At 58.1% G+C, this 17,736-nt stretch overlaps 1 protein-coding gene across 2 annotated transcripts in view; it reads right to left on the bottom strand.

Annotated features, from left to right (window-relative positions):
- Positions 1 to 9,532, bottom strand: part of NOL4L (nucleolar protein 4 like) — a gene marked incomplete at its 5' end in the record, with an annotated part of 137,734 nt that extends 128,202 nt beyond the window's left edge. For both annotated transcript variants that reach the window (XM_080716828.1, XM_080716829.1), the window contains one exon: positions 9,215 to 9,532. In XM_080716828.1, the coding sequence (XP_080572954.1) occupies positions 9,215 to 9,532 (318 nt within the window). The remainder of the gene's footprint in view (positions 1 to 9,214) is intronic.
- Positions 9,533 to 17,736: the final 8,204 nt, after the last annotated feature.

Below are 17,736 nucleotides of genomic sequence, written 5' to 3'. Positions count from 1 at the left end.
GGCTCTGCATCCCCTGCCCCAGAACCCTGTCCTAAGGTGTGGCCACTGGACAGGCAGAAGCAGGGGGTAGTGGTGGCACATGCTTATAATCCCAGCACTTGGGAGGTTCGAAGCCAGCCTCAGCTACTTAGTGAGGTTCTCAGCAATTTAGTGAGACACTGTTTCCAAATAAAGTATAAAATAGGTCTGGGAGTATAGCCCGGAGGTAGAAAAGCCCCTGGGTTCCACCCTCAATACAAAAAAAAAAGAAGCAGCGGGCAGCTCTTGTTTCCATGAAGTCTTCTCTGCCCCCACAGTGGCCCTGTAGGGGAGGTGTGGCCCATTTTAGGAGATCTGTGGCTCAGAGGAGGGGGTGACTTATCTCTGGGCCACTCAGCTGGCTTCCAAGGAGCCCGGGGCACTTCCCGGAGGTGCAAAGGCTCCAGGCTAGAAAGGGGCCTAGCAGCCATGGAGGCCAAGCCACCACCACTGCTGCAGACTGCTGCCCTCCAGGGCTCCCCGTGGATTCCAACCACCTGCCCCTGGGCTTCATCTTCTGCTTTCCAGACAGAGTCAGCTGTGAGCCTCGGCTTCCCTGGAACCAGCCACACCTTCGCCCTCCTGCCCTGCCCACTCCTCATCCCCTTGTTTGTCCCCTCTGGCTTCAGCACCCAGGTTGACTTTCTTTCTAAAAGCCAACTCTGACCTCATCTCCCTCGGTGCCCTGCTCGTAACGCTGCCGCACTGGCTTCTCTGAGCATTTCCCAGAGGCTCTTCTCCCATCTGGCCCAACCAAGTTCACCAGCTCAGGCCCCAAGAGCGGTTCTCGGGCCGGCCGACCACTAGCCCAGCCTAACCCCAGCCTGGATGCTCTGCGGAGCACACTTCTCCAGGAAAGTCAGCCCCCCGTCCATGCTACACAGTCTACACACACAGCCTCGCCCCCAGGAGGAGCTTGCCCCTGCTCTGCTCCTGCTGAAAGATGCCCTGGACCCTCAAGGTCCAGTTCAAATGTCAGTTCCCTGAGGACTTCCCAGACAGGAGGGTGCACCTGACCTGACACCGGGGCTGCTGAGGCCTGCTGAGCGCAGAACCCGGCACACAGTTCCCAGACTTCTGCTCTGAGGCATCTCCCTGCGATTCCCTTCCCGCGGGGAACGAGAGCGGGGGCTGCCGTGGGCCCCCGAGGTGCAGCAGTGCGCGAGTCAGACACAGTGCACTCTGGTGGTGCTCAGAGCCTGGGGGGAGCGTCGAAACACAGAACTGGGAAAATATGTGTCATGTCAGGAGCTGAAAGGGGTCAGAGAGGAAAAGTAAGTAGAAAGGGGGAGGACAGGATCCACGGGGCTCAAGGTAGTCCTGTGTGGTAATCAGGAAGGCCTTTCTGAGAGGTGATATCCGAGCAAAGACTTCAAGAAGGAAAGAGGATCTGGGGAGGGACACAAGGTGGGAGCAGAGCCAGGGCAAGGGCCCTGGGGCAGGGATGTATCTGGTGTACTTGCAGAACACGAGGAGGCAGCCGGGCATGGTGATGCGTACCTGTCATCTCAGTACCTGGGAGGCTGAGACAGGAGGATTGCAGAGTTGAGGCCAGCTTCAGCAACTTAGTGAGACCCTGTTTCAAAATAAAAAATAAAATAGAGCTGGGGGTATAGCTTGGAGTTAAAATGCCTCTGATTCAACTCCCAGTACCACCACCACACACACACACACACACACACACAAAAGATTAGCAAAGAGGCCAGTAGAGATTGGCCAAACGAATGAAGGAAAAGTGGAGCGAGGTGAGAGCGGCAGGTGCCAGGGCTGCTCGTGCAGGACTCGCAGGCCTCGGGGAGCCTGACTCCTGCTTGGAGTGAGGACAGGCAATGCTAGGATTTAAGATGGGTTCTGAAGGTAGAACCTATAAGATTTGCAAATGGGCTGGACAGGGAGGGGAGGAGGTAAGAGCGAGAGTAAAGCATGAGCCCAGAAAGGCCAGGTCAGAGCCGTAGGCGGGCAGGATGGAGCCCCCAGGGCGTGGCCGCGCTCGCACCAGGCTCAGGAGCTCTGTGGGCCCTGACTGAGTTTCTGCCACCCTGCCTCAGTTTCCCTATCTGCAGCAGAGAAGCCCATGGTCCCAGGGCGGCCAAGAGGACGGAAGGCTTGAGGGGGCCCATGACCTTGTGGGAGAGGAGACAGCCCCCTCCCCACCCTGCAGCAGGCCTGCACCCACAGCTGCAGTTGAGATGGGAGGAGAAGGGGCTGGGCCAGGGGGAGGGCTGGCATCTGCCTCCCACCAGGGTCCAGGCAGGAGGGAGGGCTGCCGTAAGCTCTGGGGAGCTTTTGTGGAGGGCCTTTAGGCAGGCGGCTGAGCCTGCAGCGGGTGGAGGGCTGGGCACCCCCGCTGCCATTCCCCTCCAGGTCCCCCAGGGACCACCCTCCAGGCGGGCTCAGCGATCCGAGCTCGGCCTTGCTCACGATGTACCCTTGGGAGCTTCCCTGGCCTCGCTCAGATCAGGCTCATCTACCTGGCAGAATCCAGGGGCAGTTAAGTGAAGTAAAGTTTCTGGTATAGATCGGGCAGAGACTCGAATGATTGGGAGACATGCTCAGACCCCTGCCCAAGGGAGGCGGTCATTACTAGGATGGCCCTGCCTTCTCCTCAAGCAAGTAACCCAGGCTCCCTGCCAGGGGCCTGGGCAGGGGCAGGGACTTGGGAGGAGAAAGGGTCAGTCCTGCGCAGGAGTGCTGGCCAGGCCTTGGCACCCCATGCCAGCACCCTTCCTGGCAACAGGGAGGGATCGGAGCAAGTGATATGTTCAATGCGCTGCCACGCTTGCCAGGACCCCGATGGCGCTGGAGGACGCAGAAATGACTTAGACACACTCTCTCGGGAGCTAATCACTGCTGCTGCTTACTGTGGCTTAGCTGGGCGCTTCCCCTCACTGTCCCATTTAATAGCCACAACGTCCTTCATTACAATCCCCATTTTCTAGGTAAGAAAACTGAGGCTCAGCAGGGTTACTGGGCAGCTAACATCTCCTTACACCTGCTACATTTGGAGGTCTCTGGATGCATTAAAACATTAACTTTAAAGCTGGGTGTGGTGGCGCACGCTTGTAATCCCAGTACTTGGGAGGCTGAGACAGGAGGATTGAAGGTTCACAGTCAGCCTCAGCTACTTAGTGAGGCCCTCTGCAACTTAGTGAGACCCTGTTTCAAAATAAAGAATTAAAATAGGGTTGGGGGTGTAACTCGGAGGTAGAATGCCCCTGGATTCAATCCTAGTACCAAAAAAAAAAAAAATCAACTTTCATACCAGGCCTATGAGAAAGATATGATTACTAGCTCCATTTTATTAACGAGAAAATTAAGGCCAAATTGATTTGAACCCAGAGCCCTGAGGCTTGAAGGCCCAGGCTCTTCCTCTCCACTCTATGTCAAAGTGGAGTTCTTGTTCTAATAAGCCAGCAGCATGGACAGGCTGGCATCCAGCTTCCTTCTGCTCCCTCACCTGCTCTGGGGTTCAAGAACCAGGCCTGGCCTTGACATGCATTGACAGGGTGACCTTGAGCATGTTGCGTAGTCACCATCCTTAAACGACAGGAGAGAGCCTTTTCCAGTTTTCCCAGAAGCAAAACTCTGGGAGCCCATTTTCCAGATGAGGAAACAGACCTGGAGGCCAGGCAGGCCACCCACAGGGTCAAGCTGCAAGGAAGTGGTTGAGTTGGGATCTTGTAGGTCCTGGCACCTCACTTCAGGTTCAGAGCCTTCTCTCCCAGAATGATCCATCATCCCCAGGGGGGTTTGCTCTGGGCTTTGTTGTAAGAGCACAGCTAGGCCTTAAGCTGTTGGGGGGGCAGGATCAAGGGACACGGCCCCACCTATCTGCCCATTCCCTTCCTCTCACTTGGCTTCAGCCAGCTGCGGAGACCCCAGGGACAGCCAGGCCAAGGCAGCAGCGTGGGCTCAGCCCGCCTCGATGGAGGACACGAATCAGCACGATGCCACCAGCCAGGCAGGGTTTTCCGATCAGAGCGTCACACTTGTGTGCGTGCACACAGTCACACCCCAGGTGCTCCCACATCTGCCGACACAGATGCCTCTGGCCACACGTATTCACAAGCACAGAGCCCTCCACCTGTGCTCACACGCCCTGCCCAGGCACACTCACAAGAGCATTCCCAGCCTGCACATGGACAGGCACATGCTCAGGCACACCCACACCCACACACGGGTACTTGTGCATGAACACGCATACACACACTGGCTCTGCCCCGCGGGCACACGTGCCGTGCCGTGCACAGTGCTCGGTCAATGACACAGCCCTGGAGAAGCCCAGGTCTGCCTGAGGCCCTCAGTCTTTATCCCGGGACAGCCCAGCCCCAGGATCCCGGCCCTGTCTTCCCAGTAGCACTTTCAGGGTCCCACAGGGGCCTCCTGGCCTTCAAGACACTTCAGGGAGAGAAAGGCAGCCATAAAGAAAGGGGCCATAAAGGAAGTGATTTTCATGCCAGGGAAGAAGTGTACATGGGGCTTCTCCCCCACCAGTGACCAGGAGCCAGAGGGCGCTCCCAGGAAGGCAACGCCTGACCTGCAGCATTGTCCTGGCTCCCAAATGCAGCCCCAGCATCCTCAGGACCACATCCACCCAAATTTCAGAGGCTAATTAACAAAAGGACCTGCTTATGCCTCTCATGAAAAATCCATAGGAGGCCTACGGAGCGCACACATTGCTGTCTACCCTTTCCCCAAAGTTCCCTGGGACCAAGATTAACAGAGGCCTCCTCCCTCCCCCATACTCAGCCTAGTGAGCCCCAGAAAAGCCCCTAGACATATTATACAGCCCCAGGCAACAGCCTGCGATTACAGACATCTTACTGGGAGGGATTCTTCTAAACTAATTCAGACTAAAGCATAATAGATTGAAAGCTTGTCATGAAGGACCCACACAATCAAATTGGACCAGGTTGCAGGAAACCTCAAGGTCAGAGGGGAGATGTGGACAAGATGGTGCCAGGCTCAGAGCCTGTTCCCACCCGTGGTGTGACTTAGGGGGTTTCATAACCTCCCGAAGTCTCAGTTTACTCATCTGACGGCGGATGGTCATCACCGTGCTGACCTCTGGGCTGCTGTGAGGGTCCTAAAACCAATGTGCGGTAGCACCTTAGCACACAGTAGGTGACTCAGAAAGGTCGCTGCAGTGATAATTTTGGAAAAATCAGGAAGCACTGAGGTATTCAACAGAAGGTCATAGCATATATTACGCTACGCTAAGTCAGAGGCCCTTTCCCACCCAGACCAGCGGCCGCAGGTGCCAAAGGTTTATGTGAAAGCTCTGGGGAGAGACTTAAGACTGTGAAAACGCTTTCCACTAAATGAACGTTGTCTGCAAACTGGGAAAAGACCACCATTAGTCAATTTGGCCAGTAGAGCACCTGGGGTCCAGCTTGCAGAGGCCTGGTGTTGAGAGTGGCGCTGGCCGATTACAGAGGTTTCCCTGGGCCAACGCGGCTCTAATGGTGGGAATCCTGGCATGGACAGCCCTACGTGGTGGAGCCCTGAGACCTATGTTCCAACTCCACCTCCCCACCCATGGAGACTGCCTCTGCCTTGAGGCCTCGGTTTCCCCATTTGGAAGAAGATACAGTCGATACAGTTCTCCTAAGAGCCTTGGGCTCTCCGGCCCTAGGAAGTGACAGCTCGCCCAGGGTCCGGCCCCAGTTGGCTTGCGGTTGGCACTGGGACAAACTGGAGGGTCTTTCCTCTCACGGGCTTCAGTTTCCATGCCCTGCCTGGCAGCCCAAAGTGGCCAGAGCAGGCCAAACACAAGAAATAATAAATCCAAACCAGGCTTTGCCCAGCCAAGAGGCCCGAATGGCTCTTGTCATAGAAAGATCTCATCCCTGTGAGCACCCTGCGAGGACTCCGCCCTCCCCCCCTCAGTCTCCCCGCCTCCTACTTCCTGTGACAACCTGCAAACTGAACGCCAAGTTGCCTCCCCCCACCCCCAGGCTCCTCCAGGACCTGTCCAGCCCCGCCCCGCCCCCTGGGCCCCAGCTGCATGAGGCCCCGAGGAGTGTAATTCCCCCTTGCCATCCTCTCCACCCTGGGCCGCCCGGACAGATTAAGCCTTTGTCACACACACCCAGAAAAGCTCAGGGCCAGATGGGACAGGACAGTGGTGTCAGATCACCGACCCGCAGCCGGCCTGGACTAGGGAAGGCCCGACCACAGCACTGCATATGGTGTGGGGGAGGAAGAGGGGTGCAGGGTGAGGGCGCCCAGCAAGCAACAAGAAAAAGAGATGGCGCCATGGCCACCCTTGGGATGGGGGCCACAGTGGGAGGGGGTGCAATGAGTGACACAGCTCCCACATCCCCTCCTCCCTGACTGTCCCCACCTGCCTGCCCTCTCCCGGAGCCTCTACAGGCTTCTTTTTTCAAATCTTCAGCTATGCCGCCCCCACCAGCTGGGTGCCCTAGGAGCAGGCACTGCTCACACCCACCCAAATGGCCCAGGGCCTATCCCAAGGTCTGTAGGTACTAAACCAAACCCGCAGCCCAATGACCTTCACAGAAACCCACCCAGGACAAAACTGCAGGATCTCTGCCAACTGGTGTGAAAGGCAATGACAATTTAAATTGGTGGGGGGGGTCAGTGGCGGTAAGGGATGTCCTCTGGTACTTCTAAAGGTCCCATGCAGTCCTTCCCAGCAAGAGGCTGGGGCTGCCCCATAATTCCCAGCAGGATTTGTTCCTCTCAGATCAGTGAAAAGGAAAATGGAAATGTAATAATAATAACTGAGCCCCAGGAAGGCACTTGGAGATGGGGTGGCAGGAGTCCGGGCATCTCCTGGGGCTGACTCGGTTGGCGGGAGAGCGGCAGGTAGCTAACGGGCTCTCTGGGGGCCAGCAGGCCGTCAGGTCGTGTGGGAGCTGGAGGGGCAGGCTGTCATCCTCTTGGCAGTCTGAGCCAGGAGGCCTGGGTCCCCTTTCTCTGCCTCCCAGTCAAGCAGTCCCTTGGGGCTGGTTTATTATGGGTCTGAGAGCCAGGGTAGAGGCTCCTGAGGCCCCTGCTACCAGAGGCGGGCAGGGCAGGGCAGTGTGGGCTCCAGAAGGATGGGAAGGGAGGAGCCCGTGGGCAGGACCTAGAGCCCAGGCGTTGCATCCAGTGTCTGCATGTGGCCAGGATGGGGGTGCTGTGCCTTGACAGCTGTGGATAGGTGATGGACAGACTGCCTCATGATGCCTGTCCCCCGGGGACAGGTTGACCCACACAGAGAGCCAGCAAGCCAGCTGCCAACTCTGGGAGGATCACCCCCAACTCCAAGAGTGGGGGCTCCTGCTTCAGGCTAATGAGGTTGGGCCAAGACTCTCAGCTGGTCCAGGAGATATAAACAGGATGAGAGGTGGGTGGGGCACTGACCTGGGAAGCCCTAAAGGCAGAGGACACTGACCTAGGGAAGGGGGTACAGATTCAGCCAACCATCTGCTGGGTCAGTGACCCGGAAAATGCCACCTTCAGGCGGGGACACCGACCCAAGATGGGGAGAACAGAGAGGGTCCCCAGACAGGCAGGGTGGGGAGGGCTGAAGTGGGCTGGGTAGGCAACGACCCATACGCCCCACAGGGAAAGCGGGCACTGATTTGGGCTGGGAGGGGTCCCTGACTCCGCTGCAGGAGAGGACAATGACCCAGACTCCCTGGGTTTGGGGGAGAATACTGATTTCTGCCGGGGGGGGGGGTGTCGCTGACTCGCACTGGTGGGACACTGCCCCAGCCCGCCCCTCCCGGACCGCGGCGCGGGTGCGCCCCTCGGCCCAGCCCCCTGTTCGCGGTCCGGCCGGAGGCGGCAGCGGCGCAGATGGGCTGCTGGCGGCCGCAGCGGCGGCGGCGCGGTTATCAGCGCTCCTCGCAGATGGGCCGCCCGCCCTCCGCGCTCGCGGCTCCCCACTCCCCGCGGCCTGCAGCCCCGTCCCCTGGGCGCGGGGGGAGGCGCCTCCGGATCCGCTCCCCGCTCCCGCCCGCCTCCCTCCCTCGCGGCCCCTTCGCCCCGCAGGCCGGGCCCGGCGGCCGCCGGAGGGGGAGGGGGAGGGGACAAGTGCACTTTTCGTAACGACCGAATCAATTGTGTGTGAAGAGCCCGCTCCGGCCGGGGACGGGGCTGAGCGCCGGGCGGGCGGGCCGGACGGGGGAGGAGCGCGGCGGGGGGAGCGGGGAGGGAGGGAGGCCGGCGCGGGGCCGCCCCGCTCGCTCGCTCGGGCCGGGCGAGGCTGGGGAGGGAGGGAGGGGCACGGGAGGGAGGCTGCCCTGGCCCGGCCGGGCCGGGGGCGGAACGCACGAGCCGAGGGTCTCGGCGACCGAAAGTTCAAAGCTCAGCAGCGCCCCGGGAGCCGTCGCCCCCCAGCCCCCACCCTCTGCAGAACAATGAGGTCCCGGCGGGGGAGCCGCGGGGCCCGCGCCGCACGCCCTCTCCAGGGCGCCCCGGGCCGGAGGGGACGCCCCCGCCCGGCCTCCGGCCCCCTCCCTCTCGGAGGCTGCGGCTCCCCGCCCCCTCCCCCGGGCCACCCCGCCCGGACCAGGCCGCCCGGGGGACGGGGGAGGGGAGGGGAGGGGTAGGTCAGGCCGCCCCCGTCCCCGGGAGGGGGAGCGGGAGGCCCGGGGGGGGGGCGGAGGGGCGCCCCACCCACCCGCGGGAGGCCGCTCCTGCGCCAGGCTGCGGATCGGGCCGCCCCTCCCCGGACCAGCGCCGGGTGGGGTCGGGGCGACAGCGCCCGGGCTGGCCCCCTCCCCTGGCGCTGGGAGGCCCGGCGGACTCCCCGTCCCGTCGCTGCCCCAGCCTCCCACCCCCGCGGCACCACCCTCCGCGCGCGCGCGCGTGCACACACACACACACACACACACACACACACACACACACACACCGCCCAGCCGGCCCGGGGGCGGGAGCGCGAGGCGCCCGGGACAGGCGGCCCCCGGCGGGCGGGCGGGCGGGCGGGCGGGGGGAGGCTCGGGCTGCGGAGCCGCCGCCTGCCGGCGGGGGAGGGGACGGAGGGCAGGGCGCGCCGGGGTGAGCCGCCCGGGACAGCCCGCCGGCCCCGCCGCCGCCCGGGCAGCGGCGCAGAGGGGGCAGGGGCGCCGGACCCCAGCGCTGGGCAGGGACGCGTGCGCCGGCGGCCGAGCACACGCGCGCACACACATGCACACCCCGCCCCACCGCGGGACCGGCCGGCGGCCGAGCGCGCACTCACCGAGCCCGTCTTGACCGGCACATACACCACTTGGCCCGTCTTGGGTTCCCGGCCGCTGCCCAGGCGGAAGCCCTTGGAGCGCACCCAGAACTGGAACTTGCCTTTCTCGCCGGCCGCGGGGCCGCTGCCCGCGCCGGTCCCGCCGCCCTGCAGGACCTCGGCGATCCGCTGGTATTTGCTGCGCGTCACGGTCTTGGTTTTGGCCGAGTCGCCGTAGGTGCGCAGGCACCAGTCCCGGAACTGGCGGCCCAGCTCCGAGTCCCCGGGGCTGCGCCCGCGCTCCCAGCCCCCGCGCAGCAGCAGCGTGGGCTTCGGCATCCTCCCGCCGCGGGCGCGGGCGCGGGCGCGGGCGAGCTGGCCCCGGGCTGTCCCGCCGGGCTCGGCGCGGCGCTGGAGCGGGCGGGCGGCGGCCGGACGCGCGGGCTGCGGCGCGCTCTGTCCTGCTCGGGCGGCGGCGGCGGCGGCGGCGGCGTTGGCGGCGGCGGCTCCGGCTCGCCTCCTGCTCCGCCTCCTCCTCCCCCCGGCCGGGATGCAGGAGCGATCGAGGCAGCCTCGGCCCGGAGGTGCAGAGGGGGCGGGCCGCCCCGCGGGCGGCCGGGGGAGGCGGGAGGCGGGGAGCGGCCCCGGGCGCGCGGAGCAGGACCGAGCCTGGGCGCGGGCGGCGGCGGCGGCTGTCAGCTCGTGCGGCTCACCCAGCTCGGGCTCGGGCGCCCGCTGCCGCTGCTCTTCCTCCTCCTCCTCCTCCTCCTCCTCCTTCTCCTCCTCCTCCTCTTCCTCCTCCTCCTCCTCCCGCGCCCGCCTCCACCTCGCCGCGGGATCCCACCTGTTAGAGCGGCGCAGCCTTCCCGGCCGCCCGCCCGCCCGCCGGTCCGCGCCCGCGCGCCCTGCCCAGCTCCCGCCCGGCCGGCCCCTGGGGGCGGGGGCGCCGCACCCGCAGCCGCCGGAAGGCCGCCGCCGCAGGCGCGCAGTGCCCAGCCCGGGGACCACGCTCCCGACGCCCGGCCCGACCCGGAGCTCGCAGGCCGCACTCCTCCCGGACCCTGCGGCCCAAGGGGAGTAGGGCACCATCCCAGCCCAACCACCAGCATCCCGGCCTCCGCGGGACGGTCCAAATTAGCACCGCCGGGGCGGTATAGGACGGCTCCCCTCCCTCTTTCCCACAACTGGCCTGACCCCCATCCTGTAGGCAGGTGCCAGAAGAGCTGTGTCCCCCGAGGAACCCCCAAAGCCTCCCCTTTCACCGCACACCGAATTCCCCAAAGTTCGGTAGGCCTCGCCTTCTTCGCACCTCATTGCTGGGTGCAGCCACAAACCCTAGATAAGTCACTGTGCCAGGCTCTCACTGATGACAATACCACCTGCTTCAGAAGGCCCTCAGCATGCCCACAGACCCACCTTGGGTACTTTGTCTTCCTGGCTGCAACTTGGTTTATAATCTCTTGCTGAGCAAACGCGGGGCGTCTCACATGCCCCTCCTACCTGGGCAGATCTGATCTAGGGTAGAGCTGGCCCTCTCCCCCTTAATGGAACTGCAACGTAAAGAATAAAACATTGGGCCGGGTGTGGTGGCGCAGGCTTGTAATCCCCACGCCTGAGAGATTGAGACAGGAGGATCGCACAGGTTCGAAGCCAGCCTCAGCAACTTAGTGAGACCCTGTTTCCAAATAAAATATAAAATAGGTCTGGGAGTATAGCCTGGAGGGAGAAAGCCTCTGGGTTCCACCCCCATCACCACACACACACACACACACACACACACACACACACACACACACTGGGCAGGGGCAGGGGGTGTAGCTCGGAGGTCAAATGCCTCTGGGTTCCATCCTCAGACCCACAAAAATAAAAAATTTTTAAAAGCACCCCAGGATTTCTGCCCCCCTTTCTTAACAGACCATGAGAAATCCCACGCTTCTTTCCCTGTTGTCTCTGGAGGTCTGCCTCCAATGCTCCTAGGTCATTCTGGAAGAAAAATCACCACTTGAGCTGAGTTCCAGATTTTGTCCAGCTTAGCACTGTTTTCTGCCTAGGAACTACTGGCTACTGTATCCCAGAGTCCTTGGAGCTACTGTGTGCTAGCCCTGGCAGCTCTAGGAGACACAGGGGACATCCCCACATTGGAGATGAAGGGCTGTGGCTCAGAGAGGTGGCTTGACTTGCTCAAGGTCATGCGGAAGAAAGTGTGGGTTTTAGCTCAGTTCTGTCTGGCACCTGCTACCATATCGCACATGAAGCTTTCCTCTCTCACCCCACTGGGAGGGAGCCCCACACTGCATTACTAGGCCTGCTTCCCCAAGTGGACAGGGAGCCCAAGATGCTCAGAACCCTGTCTGACTCATCCCTGTATTCCCTCCCAGGCCCTACCAAGGCATCTGGCACACAGTAGGTGCCAATAGATGCTGAAAGAACTGAGGCCTTCCAAGTCCCAACCTCTCTTTGCACTTCACATAGGAGATTATTTTTAGACAATTTACATTTCCATGTTACTTTATATACACCAACAACTCTACCATCGTTTTTCCTCTTTTCTTCCCAAGAACTCTTTGTGGATCCCTGCTGACTTGCCCACTTGAAAGAGATGACCACTGGGGCCTAGAGAAGGGAAAGTACCCTCCAAAACCCACTAGCCCCTGGGGTACAAGGACTTCTGCGTGGTTTGGGAGCCCATGCCCTGACTTTTCCAGCAAGCCCTTTGACAGTATTTCCCCAGCTGATTCCGTTCCTGAGAGCAAAGATGCTCTAGTCCACAATGAAATTGACAACTTTTAGCAAGGGTACCCTACTGCCTAGGTGGTAGAGTCCCCAGTTGAGCCCAAGTCTCTCTGCCCGGTGCCAAGGCCCACTTTGCCTAGCGCTCAACAAGACCACGTCTTGTGTCTTTACCTGCACCCATCAGTCTACCTTCTGCGGGGTGACCTCCGGCAGGTTGCCAAAGCCCAACTCCACCATCTGTGGGATGGGCAGGACGTTATGAATATAAAGGTTCAATAAGGTAATATATGTGAGAGGGTGGCCTGTAACGGGTTTTCAATAAATGCCGTTTTCTCCACAGGGACTGCAAAGGATTCAGAAAAGAAAAGGAGTACTGTCGATACCCTTCCCACGTGTTCATTCATTCAGTGAACGCTTGTTGGGCGGCCATTAGTCAGCAGGTGCTGGGGACATGGTCATGGGAGCCCCAAGGTCTCTGTTCTCCTAGAGTGGGTGGGGAAGATGGCCACAGAGCAAACCAAGTATGAGTCGTCAATTTGGGGAAAGGGCCGTGATGGAAATGGGGAGTTGTCACAGAATATGCTGCACAGGGGTGGCTGTTTTTTGCAGGGGGATCAGAAGAGACCCCTCTGAGGAGGGAGAATTTGAGCAGTGACTTAAGTGGCAGCTGACAAGGACCCAGCAAAGGGAATTCCAGGGAGGGAGGGAACAGCAAAGGCAAAAGCCTTGAGGGGGAAAGAGAAGGCATTTCCAGAAGCTAGAGGGAGGCCAGCGACCTTAGAATGAAGTCAGAGGGGAGCGCCAGAGGGCAGGGGTCTCGATGACCATGGGGCTTGCTTTGGATTGGATTCCAGGTGCCGTGGAAGCCATTGGTGAGCTGTAAACAGGGGAGACTGAGGAAGAGGACGTGAGGGCCGGAGGGCAACTCCCGAGCCCAGGAGTCTGTGCTCAGTGGAGGCCTGATGTCCCTCCCAAGGATTCACTCTCCCCCAGCCCCTGTGCGGGAGTGCTACAGCCTATCCCGCCCTGGTTTCTGTGGAACAGCTCCCTGCTGTGGGAGAGGGCCTGCCCCAGAGCATGCAGGCCAGGCTAAGTCTCCCCAATGACCAGCTTTTGGGGGGCAGCCGTGGTCCTCGGGGCCCCTTTCAGACATCTGCTGTCTGAAATCAAAGGCCAATGGTTGCACAGGATTTCCCCCCCTCCAGTGCTAGGGATTGAACTCGGGGGCATTCTACCTCCTGAGCTATACTCCAGCCCTTTTTATTTTGAAACAGGGCCTCACTAGGGTGACGGGAGTCTCACGACTTGCTGAGGCTGCCCTCAAATCTGTGATCCTCTTATCTCAGTCTCCCAAGTACTAGGATTATACTTATAGGTGTGTGTCATCACACCTGGATCCTTGGAGTGTGTGTGTGTGTGTGTGTGTGTGTGTGTGTGTGTGTGTGGTGCTGGGGACTGAACCCAGAGGCATTCTACCTCCGAGCTACACCTCACAGCCTGTTTTTTTATTCTTTATTTATTTTGGTGGTACTGGGGGTGGAGCCCAGGGGCTTTTCTACCTCCAGGCTATACTCCCAGGCCTATTTTATACTTTATTTGGAAACAGGGTCTCACAAAGTTGCTGAGAGCCTCACTAAGTAGTTGATTCTGGCTTTAAATCTGTGTGATCCTTCTGTCTCAGCCTTCTAAGCACTGAGATTACAAGTGTGCTCCACCACACCTGGCTATATTCTTTATTTTGAAATAGGGTCTCACTAAGTTGTGGAGTGCCTCACTAAGTAGCTGAAGTCAGCCTAGAGCCTGGAATCTCCTGTCTCAGACTCCTAAGTACTGGGATTACAAGTGTGCGCCACCAAGCCCAGCTGGATTTTTTTTTTTTTTAAACCTTAGTCCAGATGTCCTAGAGAGGCTGCAGTTAAAGCACAGATACAAGCTGGGCGTGGTGGCGCACGCTTGTAATCCCAGTATTTAGGAGGCTGAGACAGGGGGATCACAGGTTTGCAGCCAGTCTAGGCTACTTAGTGAGGCCCTCTGCAACTTAGTGAGACCCTGTTTCAAACTAAGGAATAAAAAATAGGGGTGGAGGTATTACTCGGAGATAGAATGCTCCTGGGTTCAATACCCAGGTCCAATAAATAAATAAATAAATAAATAAATAAATAAGCAAGCAAGCACAGAATGCCCGGACCTCAGGGCTCATGTCTACTTACACTACTGCTAGGAATGTACTGCATTACAGGACTCAGTAGAGGGGCAAACGGGGTCCCCTGCAAGGCAAGAGACTCAATCAGTAGGCAGAGCCGGCGCCTAGACTGGCCCAGATGGCCTGCCTTTGCTGAGATCTACCAGGGCCCAGATGAGTGGGAATGTCCACACTCCACATCAAACTTGCCCACCAAAAGTTCAAGGCAGGGGTGACTCGGGTCCCCATAGAGGCCTCCCAACCAAAGGGCAGGGGAGAGTAGGGAGGCCTGGACCTGTGGGCAGGGCAGTGCCACTTCCACTGTGGGCTTACATGAAACCACTTGCTATCCCCACCCCCAAGTCTTTCTTCTGCACCCGGCACAGCACCGGGCTGGCCCTCCACGCTGGCCTTGTCCACAAAGGCTTGCTGACTCCTCCGAGCACTCACAGACCCCTGGGATTCCCTGTCCTGGGTCTGGCTGTGTGATTACAAGAGCGAGTGCCTCGTTACCTGTATCTACCAGTGCCTGGCATGAGACAGAGGTTTAATAAATAATTACTGAATAAATAGACGAATGAGTGCAAATGGGCTGGATCTCAAAAAAGAAGTGTCAGACTGAATCCCTCCAGCGCTTGCCACCACCCTCTGACCCCACAATCAGTGGGTCCTCTGTGTCTGCTGTGCTCCTCCTAGGGGCTCTACTGCTCTCCAAGGCTAACGCCAGTAACGCAGGGATTTGATAATGGTCCCTGACCCACGGGGCTGCTGTGAGAATAAGCACACAATAAACATTAGCTCCTCTCACCATCCCGGCCATCTGCTCTTCATTCGGACATTTGTCCCAGCATCTTCCGTGTGTCAGATGCCACGCTTGGTGTGGGCACAGAGTGATCAGCATGGACCTGGTGCTGGCTGATTGTTTTTTTTTCAGTACTGAGGATTGAACCCAGGGACATTCTACCTCTGAGCTACACCGCAAGCCCTTTTTTTTTTTTTTTTTTTTTAATGTGTGTGGTACTGGGAATGGAACCCAGGGGTATTCTACTTCCAAGCTACACCCCCAGCACTATTTTTTATTCTTTATTTTGAAACAGGGTCTCACTGAGTCGCAAAGGCCTCACTAAGTAGATGAGGCTGACTGCAAACCGCGATCCTCCTGTCTCAGCTTCCCAAATGCTGGAATTGCAAGCGTGCGCCACCACGCCCAGCTCCCAGCCCTATTTTTATTTTTATGTTTATTTTTACTTTTATTTTTATGTGGTACTGGGGATGGAACCCAGGGGCATTCTACTTCTGAGCTATACCCCATGCCATATTTTGAAACAGAGTCTCACTAAGCGGCAAAGGGCCTCACTAAGTAGCTGAGACAGGCCACAAACCTGTGATCCTCCTTTCTCAGTCCCCCGAGTACTGGGATTACAAGTGTGTGCCACCACGCCCAGGTGGAGAAGGGCCCTTTTTGTGTGTGAATTTAGTCCATGCCAGGTTCCTTCCATTCAAAGTCTGGTGTCATCAATCTAATGGAGGAAGCAGCTGATTTGCAGAATTTCTGTGAGGTGTCAGCCAAATGTGGTGCTGAGTGCCCGGGAGTGGGGAGGGGGGCTGGCACATAGTAGGTCTCCTGTGAGGAGCTCTATCATTCTGATGGAGCCCTTGGTGGAGAGGCTTGCGGAGGGGAACCCAGGGCCTAAGCCTTTCTGTGGGACACAAAGGAAGCTGACACTGGATCTGTCCCAGTCACCTGAACTTGCAGGTAATTTATTGATGCTGGCACCCAGCAGCTTGCTGGGTCAGACTCAGAGAGCAGGGTGGGACCCCCGGGGCTACACTCAGCCTCACCCCACCAGGGCAGGGGTGGGGAGCATGAGTCTGTGAGGTGCAGGAAAACTGGTTACAGATCAGGCCCCATAAGTTCCCTACTATGTGCTGGACACTTGGGGATCGGGAAAAAACATGTATGGTTCCTGCCTTGCCTGCGCTCGTAGAGGGTGAGGTAGATATAATTTGTTTTTTTTTGTTTTTTTTGTTTTGTTTTGTTTTGTTTTGTTTTGTTTTTTGTGGTACTGGGGATGGAACCCAGGGACTTTCTACCCCCGGGGCTACACTCTCAGACCTATTTTATATTTTATTTGGAAACAGGGTCTCACTAAGTTGCTGAGAGCCTCACTGAGTAGCTGAGGCTGGCTTCGAACCTGGGCGATCCTCCTGTCTCAGCCTCCCAAGTGCTGGGATTACAAGCGTGCGCCACCACGTCCAACTGAGGTAGATATAATTTGAATAAAAATAGTGAGAGCTGAATGAGGGCCTACCATGTGCCAGGAACTTTTTATCTAGAACCACATTTAAGCCTTATATGAGGTCTTGTTCATGTATGTATGTTTGTTTGTTTTGGTACTGGAAATTGAACCCAGGGGCATTCTACCTCCAAGTTACACTCCCAACACTTTTTTATTTTGAAACAGGCTCTCACTAAGTTTCTGAGGCTGGCCTCATGCCTGCGATCCTCCTGTCTCAGCCTCTCAAGCACTGGGATTAAAGGCATGCAATGCACCATCATGGCTGGCATTTATTTACTATTTATTTATTTATTTTGGTGGTACTGGGGTTCCTAAAAACCCTTCTACCTCCAGGCTACGCTCCCAGACCCATTTTTATATTTTTTTATTTGGAAACAGGGTCTCCTAAGCCAGCCAGGCTGGCCTCGAACCTGCAGGACCCTCCTGTCTCTGCCTCCCAAGCGCGGGGATTACACGCGCACGCCACCACGTCCGGCTATTTATTTGCTTATTTACTTTGCTGTACTGGGGATTGAAATCAAAGGCATTCTACCACTGAGCTATACTTCTAGCCCCCCTCCTTTTTTTCTGGTACTCAGGATAGAACCCAGGGGCATTCTACCTTTGAGCTACACCCCAGCTCTATTTTCTATTCTTTCTTTTTGTGTGTGTGTATGTGTGGTACTAGGGATGGAACCCAGAGGCTTCTCTACCTCCGGTCTATACTCCCAGACCTATTTTATACTTTATTTGGAAACAGGGTCTCATTAAGTTGCTGAGAGCCTCACTAAGTAGCTGAGGCTGGCTTTGAAACTGTACGATCCTCCTGTCTCAGCCTCCCAAGCGCTGGGATTACAAGCGTGCGCCACCACACCCGGCTCCTATTCTTTATTTTAAAATAGTGTCTAGCTGAGTTGCAAAGGGCCTCACGAAGTAGCTGAGGCTGTGCACGAACTGTGATCCTCCTGTCTCCACCTCCTGAATGCTGGGATTACTAGTGTGCACCACCACGCCCGGCTCCTTTTCCTTTTTATTTTTATTTTGAGACAAGGTCTTACCAAGTTACCAGGGTGGCCTCACATTTATGGTCCTCCTTACCTCTGCCTCCTAGGTAGCTGGGATGACGGGCGTGTGCCGCCATGCCCAGCTCTGTTCAGAGTTAACGGATCAGAGGTGTCATCAAGAGGAAGTTAAGTGGTGTGTTGAAGGTCACACAGCTTAGTGCGTGCAGAGGAAGAATTCAAACCCAGCTCTGCGAGGTTGGAGCACAGCCTGTTAATACCATTCTCCAGCAGGCCAGCTGAGCTAAGTGCGTGTGAGAAGCAGACAAACCAACCCAGATAAGAGCT

The sequence above is a fragment of the Muscardinus avellanarius genome (genome assembly GCF_963383645.1).
Source record: "Muscardinus avellanarius genome assembly, chromosome: 19".
In the NCBI taxonomy this organism is placed as follows: Eukaryota; Metazoa; Chordata; class Mammalia; order Rodentia; family Gliridae; genus Muscardinus; species Muscardinus avellanarius.
The sequence above is the reverse complement of the archived record's forward strand: the minus strand, read 5'-3'. Positions and strand labels throughout refer to the sequence as shown.